The sequence below is a fragment of the Equus quagga genome, chromosome 4 (assembly GCF_021613505.1).
Source record: "Equus quagga isolate Etosha38 chromosome 4, UCLA_HA_Equagga_1.0, whole genome shotgun sequence".
Taxonomy (NCBI): Eukaryota; Metazoa; Chordata; class Mammalia; order Perissodactyla; family Equidae; genus Equus; species Equus quagga.
The window spans coordinates 11,944,300-11,962,812 of NC_060270.1; the positions used below are offsets into that span (position 1 = coordinate 11,944,300).

The 18,513-nt window shown below is 41.2% G+C and overlaps 2 protein-coding genes across 2 annotated transcripts in view; both read right to left on the reverse strand.

The window, feature by feature from the left end:
- GUCA1C (guanylate cyclase activator 1C) overlaps positions 1-12,713 on the reverse strand; it is a 30,143-nt gene extending 17,430 nt beyond the window's left edge. Inside the window, exon 1 of the mRNA XM_046657888.1 lies at positions 12,510-12,713. Coding sequence (XP_046513844.1) covers positions 12,510-12,713 — 204 coding nt within the window. The remainder of the gene's footprint in view (positions 1-12,509) is intronic.
- Positions 12,714-16,907: 4,194 nt separating this feature from the next.
- MORC1 (MORC family CW-type zinc finger 1) overlaps positions 16,908-18,513 on the reverse strand; it is a 164,215-nt gene continuing 162,609 nt past the window's right edge. Inside the window, exon 29 of the mRNA XM_046658774.1 lies at positions 16,908-17,045. Coding sequence (XP_046514730.1) covers positions 16,908-17,045 — 138 coding nt within the window. The remainder of the gene's footprint in view (positions 17,046-18,513) is intronic.

The window sequence follows — 18,513 nt, forward strand, 5'->3', positions numbered from 1 at the left end:
AAAATTCATGAATTGTCCCAGCCCCTAACCTGAAGACATTTTGAGGTTTTCATTCTTTTACATGCAACACTTTTCAATGACATTTTACCAGCTGTGGAGGGTCAGTAGCTACCAAATTACGAATCGAATTGAAATGTCTGCCTGAAAATGGCTCCTCAGATGGTCAGAAGGAAGGAAACCCAGAGCTGGTATAAGGACATTCTCTGATTGGTCAACAATTGTTAGTGGTATTTACTTGCATTTAGAAACTGCAAAGAAAGTAGGCAATATAAGGTCCTCCTCTACCATGTTAAATAAAGGTGAAGACCTTTAAAATACTTTTGTGAATTTTAAAGGGAAGCATTACATTCAGGATTTATGACCTAGCCCATTTTCACCTGCGACATTTATATTAACAGCAAACATTGTCTCTGTCAGCCATGGAATTGCTGGAGCAACCTGAGGAGAGATTCACCTCTGTTCTAAGATGAGAAATGTACTGCTGGTTTGGTAAATTGGTTCCATAATGTGATCTTTATGCAGATCAGATACGGTTGTTCTTGACTTGACCATGACTGTACAAAATTTGAGGGTTCTGAGACGAAAGGCTTTTCATAATATTTACCAAACAAGCTCTTGATTCTCAATAGGCTTCCTGGATGTCAAACATTCCTGACCATTTGCGCCCGGAATGCAGCCAGCTCAGCAGGGGTCTGGCCTGCTGTGAGTTAGAAGCCACTCTCACAGATGTTTCGGGAAGACAAGACAGTTGTCCGAGTTTGCTCACTTCTGAATGAACCAGCTACCGAAGGCCACCCGGGACTCTCGCAATGGCGGCCTTTTGCATAGAATTTCCTCAGGTGGCCAATGCGGGTTTCCTCTTATGAGTACCTGTCTCCCTTAACCAATATTTCAAGAGATAAAATAAAATCCAGCCTCACTCTAATTCAGTTAGCTTGTCTCCTAAGAGTGTCTTATTTCCCATGGCAGAAGCTGGATCCTTATTTAATGAATAGAAGGGGTGAATTAAGGATGTAGAAGACAGTGGAATGTATATCCCTGTATTACTTGCTTCAAGGCTGTGTTTTTTTTACTATAACTTAAAGTCCAGTTAGAGGAACTGCTTCTGATTAATAATTTCGTGCTCAGAATTCCCTTTTTCTATGTATATATATATTTTATATGTGTCCGTGGTACACAGCTCTTTGGTGGCAGACACAGGCCTGGAATCCAGTTTTCTGCCACTTTGCCTGTGCTCGTTCTGATACAGCAGCCACGCTCCACATCTGGCTGCACATTCGAACCACCTCACAGCTTAAAACAAACAAAACAAAACATTGTTTTGGTTCATTTGGACTGAGGCGGAGACCCAGTCACCGGTATTTTTAATAACACCCCAAGGTGCTTCTAATATGTAGTCAGAATTGAGAACCACAATTCCAACAGATTTTAACATACGTGAGTTCCAACAGCTTAAATTTAAATGTCTGTCACCAGGTACAGTTGATGCCTTTACCAGGTGAAATTCTGTGAGAGGCTCAGCCAAAAGGTGGATAATTGATGGTATACATGTGTCGACGAAAATAATCCATAACCAATCTATAAATGAAAATTTGGGTGAGTTTATTCTGAGCTTAAATCTGAGGATTATAACCCGGGAGAGTCTTTCCACAAAGGAACAGAGCACTCCAAAGAAGTGGGGGTATAAGGGTGGTTATATACCCTCAAAGAGGATGTTTCACATAGGATTGAAATGTCCCTTTTACAATAGTCGCGAGACTGCTCTGTCGGCACAGCGATTGATGGAAATAGCAGGTAGGTCTTCTGTCTCTGTGAACACAGCAGGGTGGCAGTCTGTTGTCTCCAGCTGGGTGGTCACAGGTGAGCTGGGAGGTGAGTGCAGCAATCAGTTCCTAGCCTAAGGAAAAATGCTTATCCCTAAGGAAATGCTAATGTGGGGGAAAGTTGCACCTTTATCTCAAGGGCCTTTGTTCTGGCCATAGGAAATGTCTAAGTAGATATGCAATGCGTGCTCAATAGCCACAGTCAGGCCCTTTTGAAAAAAAAAAAGTCAGGCCGAATTAGGTTTATACCAAATGGCTTCCTCATATACTCCAATATATCCTATTGCTTGCCATTTTTATTTGTCACATGAAAATGCTTTGTAACTCATAAAGTGCTAAAGAAATACAACCGATGCTTCCTGAGAGCTTCTGTGCGGCTGGTTCTGAAGCGAGGATGCTCGATCTTCACCCTTAAAGACTGCAACCTAATGGTTTACCATCTGAGAGATGGTCATTTGTTTCTAGTAAACGTGTGTTATGAACAGCAGCAGTAATTGCGGTCACTTTGCAGGCCAGACAGCCCGATTCAGTGTTATAGGCCGCAGGGCAGCCAGGGGGTTAATGAAGAGCAGCAATTATGACCCAAGTTAAAAGCCCAGTTGCCTGCTCCCATTTTTAAGGCTCTCAAACAAAGAGAAGCTAAGGAAGCAGATAACCAAAGGTCACTTCTGAATTTCAAGTAGAGCTGGGGCTCCCATGCAGGTGTCCTGGGTTAGATTAAGAAGACAGTCGAAACTCTAAGATGATTCCCATTTGATTAATTTCATTCTGTGACTGACACCACTGAAAGGGGCCAGTGTTGCCCCAAACAGCACAAAGGAGTGTCTAAAATACTTGGATCAATTAAAAATGAGAAACGGCGAGAAAGCTACCCCCACACCTGGAGGCACACCCTTTCATTTGGAAATATAATTTGAGCTTGACAAAAAGTGGAGTTAATTTTCATCGTTATCCAACCTGTGGAGGCTGCCTTCAGAGTTATCTGCATTTTACAGATAAGCATACTATCCCTTTGTGGGCTGTATTGCATATTTTTTCAAAGTATTCTCTTGCATTATTTCACATGAGCTCAGTAGTAATGTAGGCAGGACAGGTCTTGTCTCAGTTTTAGAACTGAAGAGGCTTGTGCAAGATTACACAGCAATAGGGTGAGAGTTGGGACAGGAGTCCAGCAATCCCACTCTCCCCGAGGGGCTGCCTCCACTGTCCCCGCGGTGGCCTGGGATTCACATCCTAACAAGATTCACCGAAGGGCTCATTTGGACATGGCAAGGACTTCTGCTACGTTAAAGCTCAGATTTGATTTGTGACATATTTATAGGTCAACTACCATCTAAAGCGGAGCAATCATCGATTAAACCCCACGGCTCGCCGCTCGTCCTCGCTCCTCTGTTTGTCACAGGCAATCGCCTGGGTCTCCAAGACTTCCCTCAGCACACTTGCACCCCTGATTCCCAGGGCTCCTCTGAGGCTGATTTAAACAGCCTGAGAACTTGTTTGGGCTGTTCGTTTCATCCTAGTGTTTAAATGTGTCCTAGAGCTGACAACTATTTTTCTGGCGTAAGCCATCACTCCACTTACTGTTTGAATTACAAACCCACAACTTCAGAGAAACCATTTTACCTTCCTTGGAAGACCTCAGGAAGAGGCAAATCTTCTGACAAGTCTTTTTGGTCCACTTTTTCCCCTCTGTTCCTCCCATGACAGTAATCAGACTTTTATGACCCCATTTCTGCCACTTGGAAGTGGCCTCACCCCTCCCTCCTGCAGGGACATAGCTGACAAATGATGATTCTGAAGCCCTTTCCATCCAGTGTCAGAGCTGACAACGGCAATCTGGAGAAAATCAGCTCCCAGGTGTGGCCCTGAGGGCCGTGCATGTACCTTCCCACTATCACAGCGGGGAGAATGGGGACCAGGAACTGGAGGGACTGAGGGCCTTCTGCTCTGAGATTCTCCAGGCCGGTGGTCCCTTCTGGGATCTCGGTGCTCCGAGCACCTCAACTCCCAGCTATGGTGTGAGAATAAATGTAGTCCCAACAACAGGCTGGGGATCTGTCTGGAGCAAAGATCCAGGGGATGCACCTAGCGTGCGTGGTCCCCAGTCAGGCCCTTGGAGTAACCCTCTGCCTTAGGTAGGTCTCCACAAACCCTTCCCTCTCCTGCCTCATATGTTAATTTGAGCTGTTCTCTTCGTTGAAAGTCTCAACCCCTTTGTCAAAGGCGGAGGACCATTGCAGTTTAGGGTGCAGCCCTTGGCATCAGACTGCAGCATTCTGCTGTGTCGTTTTAGGCAAGTTACTTAACCTCTCTGTCCCTTCAGTTTCCTCATCTGTAAAATGGGAATGATGAAAATAGCACCTACTCATATTATTATTGCAAGAATTCTATGAGATAATGAAGTTCCTAAAACAGTGACTGGTACAGAGGTGTTCAGCAAGTGTTAGCTTTTATTAGTAATAATCCAGTTCTTCACTTCTTTCAAGATCCCAAAATATTTCAACTTCTCCAGAAAGCATTTCCTAACTCCACAACTTGGTTTTCATTGCATCTTCTGATCCCAGTAAATGTACCTCACACAGCACAGTCCTGCTATAGTCTGTCATTTTATACTGCCTTATTTGATTCTTTGAGCATTTAATCTTGACATCACTTTCATTCTCAACTTGATTGTAAACTCTTTGGGGGCACAGAAAACCATGATTTCTACCTACCTTCTCACCCCCACCCTGCTCCCTGCAAAATCTGAGTGTGATTTTTCTACCATTACTGCCTTCCTGGGATGGAGGTGAAGAGTCCTCCCGGCCCTTCCATCCAGCCTTCGGTGTCTAGGAAGAGGCTGGATCATCAGTCCCATTGCTGGCAGGGTTTAAAAGCAGCCCTATAACACCAGTGACCCATCTGGAAGCTTGAAACTAGAGAGCTAGTACACGCTTTACCCTCTTTCAATCTTTGATTCTTTATTTACTTCCTTTCATTTTTTGAGGATGCATTTGTCATCCCACTAGATTGTTAACTATTTTGAGGCCAGGGACCAATTCCTATTCACCTTTGCTGAGACCTTCCTTCCGCCATGCCTCCAGGTGCTCAGCAAACATTTGCAAATGCAGTGGGATGATAACACAGCATGTCAGGATGTGACTTTGCTCCTGGTAAACGCTTCTATCATCCAGCCCTCCTACATCCAGTAAAGACATTCGCTGCCTGAGAGACAGTCATTGTAGCAGAAAAGTAGAAATCAAGAGTTCATTCTTAGCTCTTGAGTTGCAATAGTTTTAAGCCATTTAGGATTTAGAGCATAAAATTTATGCCATAAACAAAACATTTGGAAGAATATATAATTAGAGCCAGTTTCTGTTGTTTCTTGTAGCTACTTCCAAACTGGAAAAAGATTCCATAAGCTGGGGAGGTGTGGGATAGGGAGGGAAGAGAGAGATGTAAGATGCTGGGGGAGGGTGGAGGGAGAGGGGGCACTGCCCTGTGAGGGCCAGGAATGGTTGGAACGCGGGTGAGAGAAACTGCAGGTGGGGTTGGCAATGAACCACCCGTGACTCATGGACTGGGCAGAACCTCACCAAGTTCCCCTGAACCTAACATAGCTTGGGAGGAAAGGCTGTAAGCAGCATCTGATCAGACAATCCTGAGCCAGCCTGAGATGCTTCCAGGCCTGGGAGTATAAAGTAGCTGAGAGAGATTCTGACCCAGGAGGCCTATCTGTGCAGAGACAGCAGCTTTCTGAGCTGAAGTAGGAGATGAGGTTTAGAGGCACCCTGGGGATTTGCACGCAATCCTGGAAAGCGGAGGGAGAACTCTCCTTGGTAAAATGGGGACCCAAAATATAAGTTAACTTCATTATGGAAAACTACTATGTGAGCTAAAATTCTTACCAGCTACACAGATAAGGACATAAATTTTACAATTTCTTTTGAGATAATTACTCCAATTTGGCACTAAGTTAGAATTTGGAAGACACAGTGGCCCTCCTTGGTATAAATATGGGGGGAAAGGGGAGGGAGGGAGAGATAGAAAGAGGAATGGAAAGAAGCGCATATATAAAAATGAGGGTACTGAAGTGGTCACTTCCCTATTATTTGATCCAATCACTCAGTAAAGATTTGCTCAGCATCTACCTTATACCACCGTGCTGGGTGCCTGGTCTGGGGAAGCCTGCGGGATTTGAAGGAGATGATTAGTTCCTCATTCTTATTCTTCCTCTTTCTGCACTATTATTTCATGAGGATGAATTCATGCACCACTCGCACTTAAAAAGAGAAAGGAGACATGAAGACAAGCAAATTGAGGATCTAGGGTGAAGAAAGCAGTAGGGCTGAGTGCAGAGAGCACGGGATGAATAGCAGTGCCCGGTGCTCCTTCATCGCCCGGCTCTGCCTGGACTTGAGTGAGCAGAAGTGAGTTCAACTTCGTGCCTTCTGCATGCACAGAGCCCAGAGTGCAGGTTCACACCCAGAACAGGAGGGAGATTCCATCCAGGGAACTGGGCGTTTTGCATCAATCTCCGGGGGAAGCCTGCGGATGCTTAGGTAAGAACAGTGCAGGCCCTTTCACTTGCACTGCCTTTTAGGAACCAATAGCCAGCAGTAACATCTGCGTTTTCACAGCGTTTCTTGTTTTTGGAATATCTGTGCTGGCCTAGACCCAGCTCTAACGCTCACCAGCTTTCACCAGCTTCTGCTTTGGCAGTGGTCATTGGCAATGACTCACGCTCCCAAGCAAATCAGCGGCATAAATGGGGGGCGGGGGCGTAGGGAACTATTATAGTGGTGGGGGAACTTGGACCCCACCTAACTTCAAGTCCCACTCTTTCACCCTGCGCTGGTTTAATACTGACCACAAGAGCCACGCACTTTCATCTTGTCCTTTTTAATGAAGACTTCATGTTTTGATGAAATTCCAAGTCTGGGCCAGGATAGACCCTCAGCTTCCAAGTCAGAGGGATTTCCATAATGAAACGGACAATTCCTAGCTGTAGAAACTAAGGAATCTGTTGTTTCTTGTGTAGAGACAGCACTTAATTTTGAGGAGAGCAGTTTCCACCACTGACCTCACCTACAAAGATTTGCTAACATCTTTCATGTTATCATCTTTAAAAAAATTCTTTAATGAGTTTTAACTTTTCATCATGTACATGGTACATGTACATAGTTAAAATTAAATGGAAAGGCTTATAATTAAAAACTGTGAACTTTCTGGTTATTTTTTCTAGCCTTTACACATTTGTAATTGAGATGTTGATTCTGTTTATGTCTTGATTAATCAATTTTAGACATTATCTATTTACTTCCCGTTAGAGCAAACAGACGTGTTTAGTTCAGTGGCCCCCATACACATCCCAGTGGTGTGCTGGAGCCTGTTCCACCTGCTGGTGGGAGCCGACTGTTAAATCTTCAGGAACTTTGCAAGCCAAGTATAAAATGGTTGGTAGCTTGAAATTGGCCATGGTGGGAGTAATAACAACTGTATGTTAATCTGAGTCAGAGTTTCATTTTAATGACTATGATAAATTTTGTTCTCTGCATGGCCAATTGGCATACCCTAATTATCGACTTCCTTATTTAACACGGAGTTAATAATTTCCTCGTCCTTATCAGGCTGACACTTCCTGAACCTAATGGACAACCCACTAAAAGTGAGACAACCAATAATCACGTGCTTGTGAAGTATTCTTGCCAAACAAATGAATATGAATCTATGTAAGCTTCTAGAGCTAAATACCAGTTTACAGGAAATATGATTAAGAACAGAAAGCAAGTTCAGTGACACAACAAGAAAGCAATCAACTAAATCCAGAATGCAGGATATTCTCCAGAACCAATGACTCACTTTCTCCAGCAAATCAGTGGTATTAACGAGAGCTGGGGTGAGGAGGTGGTTAGGGAACTATTGCAGAAAAAACAGACTGAAGAGTCATAACCACCAGTTTCCACGTGTGGACCTTGTGTGGATCCAAACTCAAATCAAGGAACAACGAAAATGTATGCTTGAGACAATCAGGAAAATTTGCCCATAGATTGAGTGCTAGATGACATTAGGAATTATTGTTACTTTTGTTATGTATGGTAATAGTATAGTATTTATGTTTAAAAAGTATCCTTAATGGTCAAAGATGAATAGTGAAGTATTTACAGGAGAAATCAAATGTTTATTTTTTTTCTTTTAAAAAACCCAGAGAAAAATGCAGGAAGGACAGATGAAATGAGAGTGTCAACATTTTGATACTTGTTGACAATAGGTGATTGTTTTATGAGAGTTCACTAGATTATTCTCTCTACTTTCATACATACGTAAAATTTTCATAATAAAAATTTTTAACGTTGCTTTATTTTAAATTTCAAGTTTTCCTTGCACTTAGCCTTGTGAATTTTTTTCAAAATGCATCATCAGATTAGTTAAATAATTAGAACTTTGGTATTGCTTTGGAAACCTTCAAGCACAGTAGATAATCCATCAATGTCATTTTGTCAAGTCTTTCTCTGAGTCCCTCTTCTTCCTCTGCAGCACATTTAGCTCTCTGCCTCGCTGTTGATCTGGACTTCCCTTTTCCAGGACCCTGGACTGCCCATATCTGTTTTTCTATGTTGGATTCACTCTCTCCCTCTTTGTTGATATATTGCCTCCAAAATATATCAACTGGAGCAGGTGCTCCAGCAGCTTCCTAAGAAGAAGTAAATGTGAAGTAAATTTTTTAGTCCTTGAATCTCTTCACTCTCCTCACATTGGATCTGGCTTGCTGTTCTCCCCTCAGAATTTTGGAGGCATTTCTGCATTTACTTCTAGCCTTTGGTGTAGGTGGTAAGAAGCCCGATACTATTTGGATTTCCTTTTTATTTTTCCTTTTTCAAAGATTTTAGGATCTTCTCTTTATCCCTGTTGTTACAAAATTTCTCGCATATGCTGTGGGTTGATCTCTTTCCATTTATGGTGCTGGGCCCTTGTGAAATGCAGGTCTGACAGCCTGGAAAAGTTTTCTGGCTTGTTTTGCTATAATCTTACATTTTCTCTGGGCTCATTTTTTAGACTCTTATTCATAGGATATTAGACCTGTTAATCCCAATTTAAGGATTTTATTTGGAGAACTGCTGTGTAGAGGAAATACGAAGGCAGGCAGGAAAGGCTGATGAGCTGTCAGACCACGATACTAACCTCACCCAGGTGAAGAAGAGAGGGAGAGGTTGGGTGACAGCGTTCTAGCCCTGCTGAAATCTACAGTGCCGCACCGCAAAACCGTAAGAGAATCCTTGAGCCAAAGCCGGCTGACAAAGTAGTCCCGTTGTCTCTAAGGAATGGGTTGGCCTTATTATTTCTGCTGCACTCCATCATTGGTGCGCATCTAAGCGCAGGCGCGGACTCGGAGCAAGCGCAGTGATGGATTTCAAAGCGCTGCATCTGCCGTCAACTACCTTTCCCGCAGGTCTGAGAGGCCAGCATCACGGCCGCTACTATTATCATTGTGTTATTGAATGCGTCCGTCTATGTACTGTGCCTAGAACAGTGTCAGGCACATCATAAGCCCACAGACAGTGCTGACTATTGTTACTGAGTGCCAAGGAGAAGCCTGCAAGGGTGTGTGATTAGCCAAAGGAATTGTGAAAAACTTTATGCTCTAAACTTCGGGATCTATTCACTTTTACTTTAAGCACTATTCTAACAGGCTCGGTTAGCTGTAGTAGAAGCCAAACCAGGTTAGAAATGGCGAAGTAAAAAGAGATGGGAAGCTTTATAAGCACTATAACAATCAGAAAGCTGAGAAATGTGCGTTTGACAACAGGGAAAGAGACAGAAAAACAATAAAAAGCACAGATGACAGAGGCACATATTTTCAACATTAGGAAACTCAGCACCAGCAACTTCAATAGGAATGGACACTTCATGGTATTTCATAAATGTGACAACCGCTGTTCCCAATAATGACTCTGATATCAAGACAACGTATCACCGGCACTTCGAGGAGGCAGGAAAGTATGAAATGCATTTCAGGATTTCCATCCAAAATAGTTAAAACTGCAGAGGAGCTCCACACAAAGAGTAAATCCTCTGGGATTCTGGACAGCTGATAGTTTTATGGATCTAATTAAATATATGGCTTTTTTGTTTTCCTGTGCTTAATTGCATATCAGCTCTTACTATCTATCACTTGATAATGAACAATCCTTAACTCTTCTCATTTTACGACCTGCTCTTATGCTGAGATCCCCACACCTCTTGTGGCACTAGTCCTCACTGCCTAGGTTCACTGCTTCCTAAACAAACATAAATCTCTATGACAAATCACGACTACCAGCAGAACTTCCAAGTCATTTGAATTAAGCTCCTGAGAAGCGCTTGGCCATCCCATGACTGTCACTCAGAAGATTTCCCCTCAGTGGCACACATGCCCAGGCTTCCCGTTTGGACATTCTCTGCCCTTGCTTCCTCCAAGGTGGGCTTCATTTTGACAGCACTTCCTTGTTCCAACCAGTACTCTTTTTCACATGTTCCTGTTCTTGCTGATGAACCACTGATATACCCAGTGCTTTCACAAACATTGGGCTAACAGCAAAATCACTGGCAAGGGGTCACACATCAACGTCTTTCGAGAATAACTAAAGAACTTGATGATAGCGTATCTGCTAAGCTCTCAGGAGTACTGTCAGAGCTGAAGAAGCTGCCCTGCAGAGCAACAGACTTCCACTGTGAAAGTGGGCTGCTTACAGAAGGCACGAGACAGCAGCAGCCTCACAAAGAGTGAAACAGAGAGAATGATGAGAGAGAGAGAGAGAGAAAGAGAGAAAACTGAGAGAGACGTCACAGGCAGAGACAAAGAGAGACAACATGACGATATGCACATAGTATCCTGTCTTAGTTCAGGCTGTCATAACAAAAACCACATAGACTGGGTGGTTTAAACAACAGAAATTAATTTCTCACAGTTCTTTAGCCTGGGAAGTCCAAGATCAAGGCACAGGCACCTTCTGTGTCTGTTGAAGACTCACTTCCTGGTTCACAGACAACCATCTTCTCACTGTGTCCTCACATGGAGGGAGGAGAGAGTAAGCTCTCTGGGGTCTCTTTATATGGGCACTAGTCCCATTCATGAAGGCTCTGCCCTCATGACTTAATCACCTCCCAAAGACCCCACCTCTTAATGCCATCACATTAGGGTTTACATTTCAACATGTGAATTTGGGGCAGACACAGTCTATAGCATATCCGGGATATATTTCAGAGTTGAGCACAAAAGCAGAATCTGCCTCATTTTCCCACTGATTTTAAGCTCTTTGGGGGCAAAGCTCTGCTTCCTTGCATCTACACTTAGTAAAATTTATGAGGAGGGAACACCGTCATACTAAGCAGGCAGTGCTTAATTCACGTTTGATAGCAAAGGACAAAAGACAATAATGTTCTAAAAGAAATCTCTTCCCCATGTTGCCAGAAGGATTAAAACAGCTGTTAATTCTGCACAGGTTTAATTTCCCCCAGTACCTGGCTGTCACCTCCTTTTAAGTCATCTGGTTTTTTGGCTTTGGAGAAACCTCAAAGGGCTGCCCTCGATTCCATAACGGACAGCCTAATGGACAGCCAGTGGTTTTAACTTTATTGAATTAATGATCCCCTCTTTCTCTTCTATGATCACACACAGCCTTCTAAAGTCAACTATTTTCCTATGAGTACTATTTCCCCCTTCCCTTTTATTCTAAATGGAATCAGTACATTTTGAAACATATAGCTCTACCGGTAAAACAACTGAAATGCACAAGGAGAAGCAGGCAGGAAGAACTTGAGCCTGGTATTTCAGATTGTTACTTTTTTTTGATGAGGAAGATTGGCCCTGAGCTAACATTTGTGCCAATCTTCCTGCACTTTGCATATGGGATGCCACCACAGCATGGCATGATAAGCAGTGCATAGCTCCACGCCTGGGATCCTAACCTGCAAACCCTGGGCCGCCAAAGCAGAGTGCGCGTGAACTTAACCACTACGCCACGGGGCCGGCCCCTCAGATTGTTACTTTTTTGTCATATTTTTTCTATTCTGTATTTTCTTTTCTCATCTTTATATTTTTTCAAGACATGAAATTAAATGTACTGCAGCTTCTCAGGAATGAGTAAATTCAAGACAACAGTTTAGTAACAATCTTTAGAAACTAAAATTTATCTGAATTTCAAACCATAAATTGTTTTGTTTTTTCCCCCACCTTAATTGGTCAGATATGGGGGATAAAAAGCATTATGAAGCATTCCAACTTTTGATTTGAGTACGAACAACATGTTGGCTAATTTGTATTGATTTTATCTGCCAATCTAGATGCAATAGCACTTTTAAAAGTAGATTCCTGTAATTTGCTTTTCTCTAAAATGTCACCAATGCATTAAATACTTTGAAAACAGTCTTTGTAAATCAATCTGCACTTATTAGATTTGTTTAAACGATAGCATTAGAATTCCATGCCGAGATTTAATTTGATTTTAAAGTAACTCCCTACATGCAGAACATTTACAAGGGCAGAGAGGCTAGTTCCCAATTATTTTCATGCCGTCAGTGCTAAATGTGTTTAATGACTCTCTTCCCTACAAGCTGTGGGTCCTCTGAAGACCTCCCCATTCAGTGGGATGCACACATTTTGCCTATTTTATATTTTAAAAAAGAGGAAAATATAGAAACAGTTAAATGAAAAGTACAAGGTCTTACCTTGTTCATATCAAAGGTATTATAGACTTGATCAATATGTTGATTGGCCTTCTGATCCAGACCTTGCAGACCCAAGAGTGCCTTAAATTCATGCAGTGTTTGCAGACCGGATGGATATTCCATCATAAATTTTCTGTACCACATATAGGTGTCTTTAGCAAGAACTGCTGTCTGCCCACCAGTGATAGATTCACTATTCCCCATCGTGACTCATGGTTGACGGCTTTTTCTCAGGCTGTTTTCATGTAGTGTCTCTCCGGATTTAGTCCCACACTCTTCGCTAGAACTTGAGGCTAACACATGCCCTTAGAAAGCTACTCTAAACCTCTTACAGCTATAGGCTAAATAAGAATAGAAAGCCAGTGAGATTAACTCATCTGTACAGTTTTAAGACTAGGTCATTTATAGCTAACCAATGGATTTGCGCTTACTGCCACTCAGAGATAGTCTTCTGTGAAGGGCAGAGGCAATATTTTAGAAAGGGTATTCCTTGCCATGTTGCTCGCCATAAATTGTGCCTACGTTATGGAGTGATCCAGTGGGGTCTAATGGAAGGAACTTTGAGTTGCAATCAGGAAGCCTGGGTTCTAGGTTTTGTTTACCACTTATTAACTACATTAAAACATTACTTAGGTTCTCCAGTCTCAGTTTCCTCATCTGTAAAACAGGAGCAAGAGTATTTGCCTTTCCACACTTGAATATTGTGAAGATAAATTAGACGAAGAACATTTTTTTAAAACCATGGAAAAATGATACATTCTGAGTATTGTTGAATTAAAAGGAAGTCTATTTATAGGAGAGGGAAATAGGTAGAGATATCCATATTAGTAGTAGTAAAAAACTCTGCAGATGTAGTGGGCAGAAAAGTGTGGTCTGCAGAGAAAGGAACACATTGGGCTGTGTCTTCAGGCATTGTTCTTGCCTTTTTTTTCTTTTTTCACTCTTCTTGTCCTTTCTCTCTCAAGTCTACAGCTACCCATGTCGTCTGCCTGCTAGTTTTATCCCACTCTAGTTCCCAAGTCAATTTTGTCCAAGCCAAGCTCCAAGTGCAGTGGACTTGAGAACTGACTCAATGGGCCTGAGAACTGTGTCTGTGGTCCAGGGCTGGAAATGAATTGCCCCACGTGGTCCACAAGTCATCTTGTGAGTAAGAGATGGGGAACCACACATAGGAGTAGCAGAAACACATGATCTCACTTAGGGTCATCTGGTCCCAACTACGGTTCCCCCCTCCTAATCTTTTTTCCCCAATACCTATATTTTCTCAGTTCATAAGTCTGGTCTCTGTCTTAGCTCCTATTCCTTAGTCGTACCCGATTATCTGTTTAAAACCCCAGGTTCCCCCAAAACTGAAGCCACTGGGGCCTCAATGAACTGCCTTGACAGAAAGTAGGCGTGGTTAGGGTGAATATGATTAATTTTGTTTCAAACATACCAATGTAGACCTTCAACAGAAAATTTCTATTTCATAATTAAAGTTAAATAATAGGTGTTCAATGAGGCCATAGAAATTTGGAACTCATTCATTTGGAAGTATGACTTGAAACCATTAGATTAGGTGAGATTTCTTATGCAGAGTAAAAAGAAAGACGATGAGATAATGAGGACTCTGGCCTGGGGATTATTCAGTTAGGAAATATGAGGAATATCCTGTTAGAATCTCCAAAAACCATTCTCTTGGGAAGTTCAACTTCAGACTCTTTCTAAATGTCTGCCAGACGGATGCTCAGAGGTGTTGACTTCTTGTCACCATTGACATTTATTAATCACCAATTTTTAGATTAAAGGAAGAATGGATACTGATGATGGCAGAGGAAGGTAATGAAAGTTTTCAAGGGGCCAAGAAAATCTCTTGTGGAAGGAAAACTTTGGATATATCAAGAATACAAGAACCTGAGATCCAGAAACTGTGTTTCTTCATATAAACTATGCTTTAAAAAAGATCTGCATACTGATTACTTGCTGATACAGAAAAAAAAAGTTTAAAACTACTACAAATAGTATGAGAATTTTTATATTGTATACAATATTGACATCCAAAAGTCAGGAGTCTTGCTATATAAAACATTAATCAGTTAGAAGATAATAGGAGAAAGATTTCATTTATAATAGGTCAAAGAATAAACCTAATTACAATAAATATGACTGGAATATACCAGAGGTATTTGAAGAAAAATTTTAAATGCTAATATAGGGCACCAGTGAAGACTTGAACATAGAGAAAGTCATATTTCGGTCCTGGGTAGAAAGACTTGATATAAAAAAAAGATAATTCTATCTTAATCTATAATATCACCACAAACCCAACAAAATACAAATAAAATGTGAGGGGTAGGGGCTAATTCTAAGTTTGAACGAGAATTAAACACGAAAGGATACAGGCAAATTCTGAAATATAAAATTTTGCAGTAGCCCTACCAAAACAACATGGGTCCAACGTAAGAAAAGATGGAACAATCAATGAGAAATAATGGAGCTTTTTGAAGAACTTCGCCCAAATACAAATAGGAATTTAACATGCAATAAGGGTGGCACTGCAGATCAGCGGGGAAAAGATTAATTACTCAATTATTTGGGGACAATATTGTGGCTATCTGGAAAGACATACACAATGTTGGATTTTTAACTTACTCCTTACACCAAAATAAATTCTAGGTGAATCAAAGATTTAACAATATAATTATTAAAATCATTGTAAGAAAACAGGGTAAAATTTCCTTATACTTTTAGCATCAGAAAGCCCTCCCTAAGTACCGCTACAAAACCCAGAAGCCACAGATTCAACCAAAACTTTTTAAATCCCATAAGCCTCAAAATATCATAAAAAATCTAAAAATGAAAGACTATGAGAAAATATTTGTAATACATACAATATAAAAAAGATAATTTCCCCAATATGAAAATAGTTCCTATAAATCAGTAAGAAAATACTTACCACCAAATAGAAAAATGAGCAAAGGCCAAATTTAAAAATTCAAATGAATTTTAAACACAAAAAGATGCTCAACCGTACTCATAATACAATAAATGTTAAAACTACAAGGATCTACCACTTTTCACCTATTTGATCAGCAAGATAAGAAAGTTTGATACTTCACTGGGGAGGCGAAAGTGTAAATAAACAGAGTGCATATTAACAACATTTTTATGGAGTGCTACTAAGCAATATCCATTAACAGTAAAATGTACATGCCCTTTGACCCAGCAATTCATCTTCTGGGATTTGTTTAACAGATATAATTGCACATGTGTGAAATGAATATATTGACAATGATATTCACTGTTATGTGCACGTAAACACAAAAGGATGGGGAAAAAACCTAAATGTCCACTGAAAAGAGAATAAGTAAACCTTGGTATGTCCACAGAATGGAACAATGAGGAGCAGTTAAAGATAACGAGAGAGATGTCTATGTTCTGATCCTGATATGGAGTGATCCGGAAGGTATAAGTGGAAAGAGCAACAGCATCTTTTGGATGCTATAACATCCATATTTATATCTATATAAGGATTTGTAAGGTTTATATACATGGACTGTTTCTGGATGGGTCACAAGTCACAGGTAAAAGCATCCCCTTGAGAAGAGTAATGAGGTGGCCAAAGACACGCATGAGGGAAGACTCTTCCCCACATTCCATTTCACATGTTCTGAACTTTGTACTATGTGTCTGTACACAAAATTAAAATTATGCAATTCCACAAACAAATATTAAATGCTTTATTGTTTTTTTCCAAAGTTGCAGACATTTCTAAACAAACAAAACAATCAGTTATCAAGGAAAATGTAAAAACGCAATTCCTTATATATATGTAAATGTAAAAACACCGTTCTTACATATCTGTAATGTGAGTTCACATTATAGTTAGAAGATTTGTTCTTTTACTATAACTCAATAATAAAATTATCACATAAACTATATCACAAAGTTTTTTGAGGACTTATTTTTCCTGCTGTACTGTCTATTGGCTGTACTAGGGAAAGAGCAGAAGGTCCGTCTTTCCTTTTCAACACAAATTTCAAAAGGAGGCGATTCTGTCGTCCTTTGTGTTTGGATTTTGAAAACCACTGTTTTCCAGTTTTTACAGTCTTCTAAGTGAAAATAAAATTTAAGGCTAAATGACACTTCCATCTTTCTTAATAGCTCACCTGGGAAATCAAGAACTCTAGAAATAGTTTCTGAAAGAACAGAAAGAGTTAGAGCAGAGGACTGGGAAATATGTAAATTGTAAACCAGCCACCATTTCTAAAGTGTACAATTTTCTTAGTGTTAAGCAGGATGAACTTTACAATAACTTAGTACAAAGGGAAATATCTTTTTGAAAAGAATCTTCCTTTTTCTTATTAGCATTTTTTAAAAGGGAATATCGCTTCTGACTCCTAATTGTGAGAAGTGCTTTCATTTTTTCTCTAAAGGGAGACTGCGTCCCGGATCTGCAGTCACTTGATTTAAAGTGTTCTGGAAAAGGAGATTATCTTCTTTAAGCAAAGCTTCTAAATAACTGTCAATCTGCTCCAGGTCTCCTGCTGAACCACCCTGGAAAAGAGAAGGGATAATCAGAGCAGGAGGAGAAGCTGCGGGCTTTCTTCCGGTAATGTGGGCGGCCCGAACTGTCTTGCCTGTGATTCGTGTAGCAACAAAACCCACCTTGCATTGGAATAATGCTTTTAACCTTTCAAAACGTTTTCACATTTCATCTCCTTTTATGCTTATAAGTGATTAGGAACTTGGATCATTTTTTTCTTCTTTAGTGGAAGTGAGTTCAACCGGTATTTTTCCTTCTATTTAATTACCTGTCATAATCCTAAGCCTCCCCCCGTCTCTTGGCCCCGCTTCTCTGTTACAGGCTCTCATCTCCCATTCTAAAAATTCGTGACTCTTTGGCCTTACAAGCAAAGCTGATGAGCAGGTGAATTTTGGCTTCTCCGTTTCTCCTCTTTCCTCAACAGCATCTTCCCCACAGCCCTTGGATTGCTGTTCTGATCTGCCTCCTTCGCTCTGTTTCCCCCCGTTCTCTGTTGGGGTAACTTCATGCTGTCCTTCCCTGGGCTCCTTGGTCCATGAACAGCTGGGCAAATGCTCCTCTTTACTGACCTAAATCTTACTTCCTCAGGATCAACTCACTCTCCAAGTGAGCTGATGGATAAAAGAATTTTTAGGAAGGACCTTTCCGAAATAATCCTAACTTTATTATTGTTCCCAGTAAGAGTCTGGAACCACCATCCTAGTTTCTCCCTCCCTTGCCTGGTTCCATTAAATGTGCTTCTGCTTTGCCCCCTCTGCCCTAGATTTGGTCAGTCCTCCAAAATGGCTGAACCACACTGAGTCCCAACTTCATGATTAGGGCCCTGTTCCTGCACACAGGTTTCCACGATATTGATAATCACTTAGATTTCCGAACATTTAGTGACCCTGAGGAATGAATGCCCTGTGGGACCCATCGTGACACTGACTCTCTTGGTCTGTTTGGTCTCGTCTAATCCTTTGGCTGCTGCTCTTTGCCTGGTGGACTAGCCTTCCTCCTCGGATGTCAGGTTGGCTGGGCCCCAGGTTCTTCACGTGCCTGCCCCATCCATATGCTTCAGGCCAACTCATCTCATGTCTCTGCTCCAGTCCACCACAGTTGCTCTGGCTATCAGTATGGTGAAAATGGAAACTTCAAGTGGAGGATGAGAGTAAATATATCTGAGCAGGAGTCCTTTGAGTGCCTCTCCAATGATACTAGATAAAACCTTTCACACTCTGCTGGCTAAAGCCCCTCACCTCCTTAACAAACTCTGTGAATAAAGCAAATTAAATTAGGATAATTACTCTGGCTACTGCAAGGGAACCCAGGGGTTTGACATAGAAGGAGGAGTAAATTACTATTCTTTCATTTTTTTCTCCTAGCCAAACATAGATTTGCTATTATGAGAACCAATAATTTTTATGAACTTTTTAGACAGAGAGTGGTATGCAATTTCTATGATCTAGAATTTATTTGGTCTCTTTAGTTTTTCCTGCT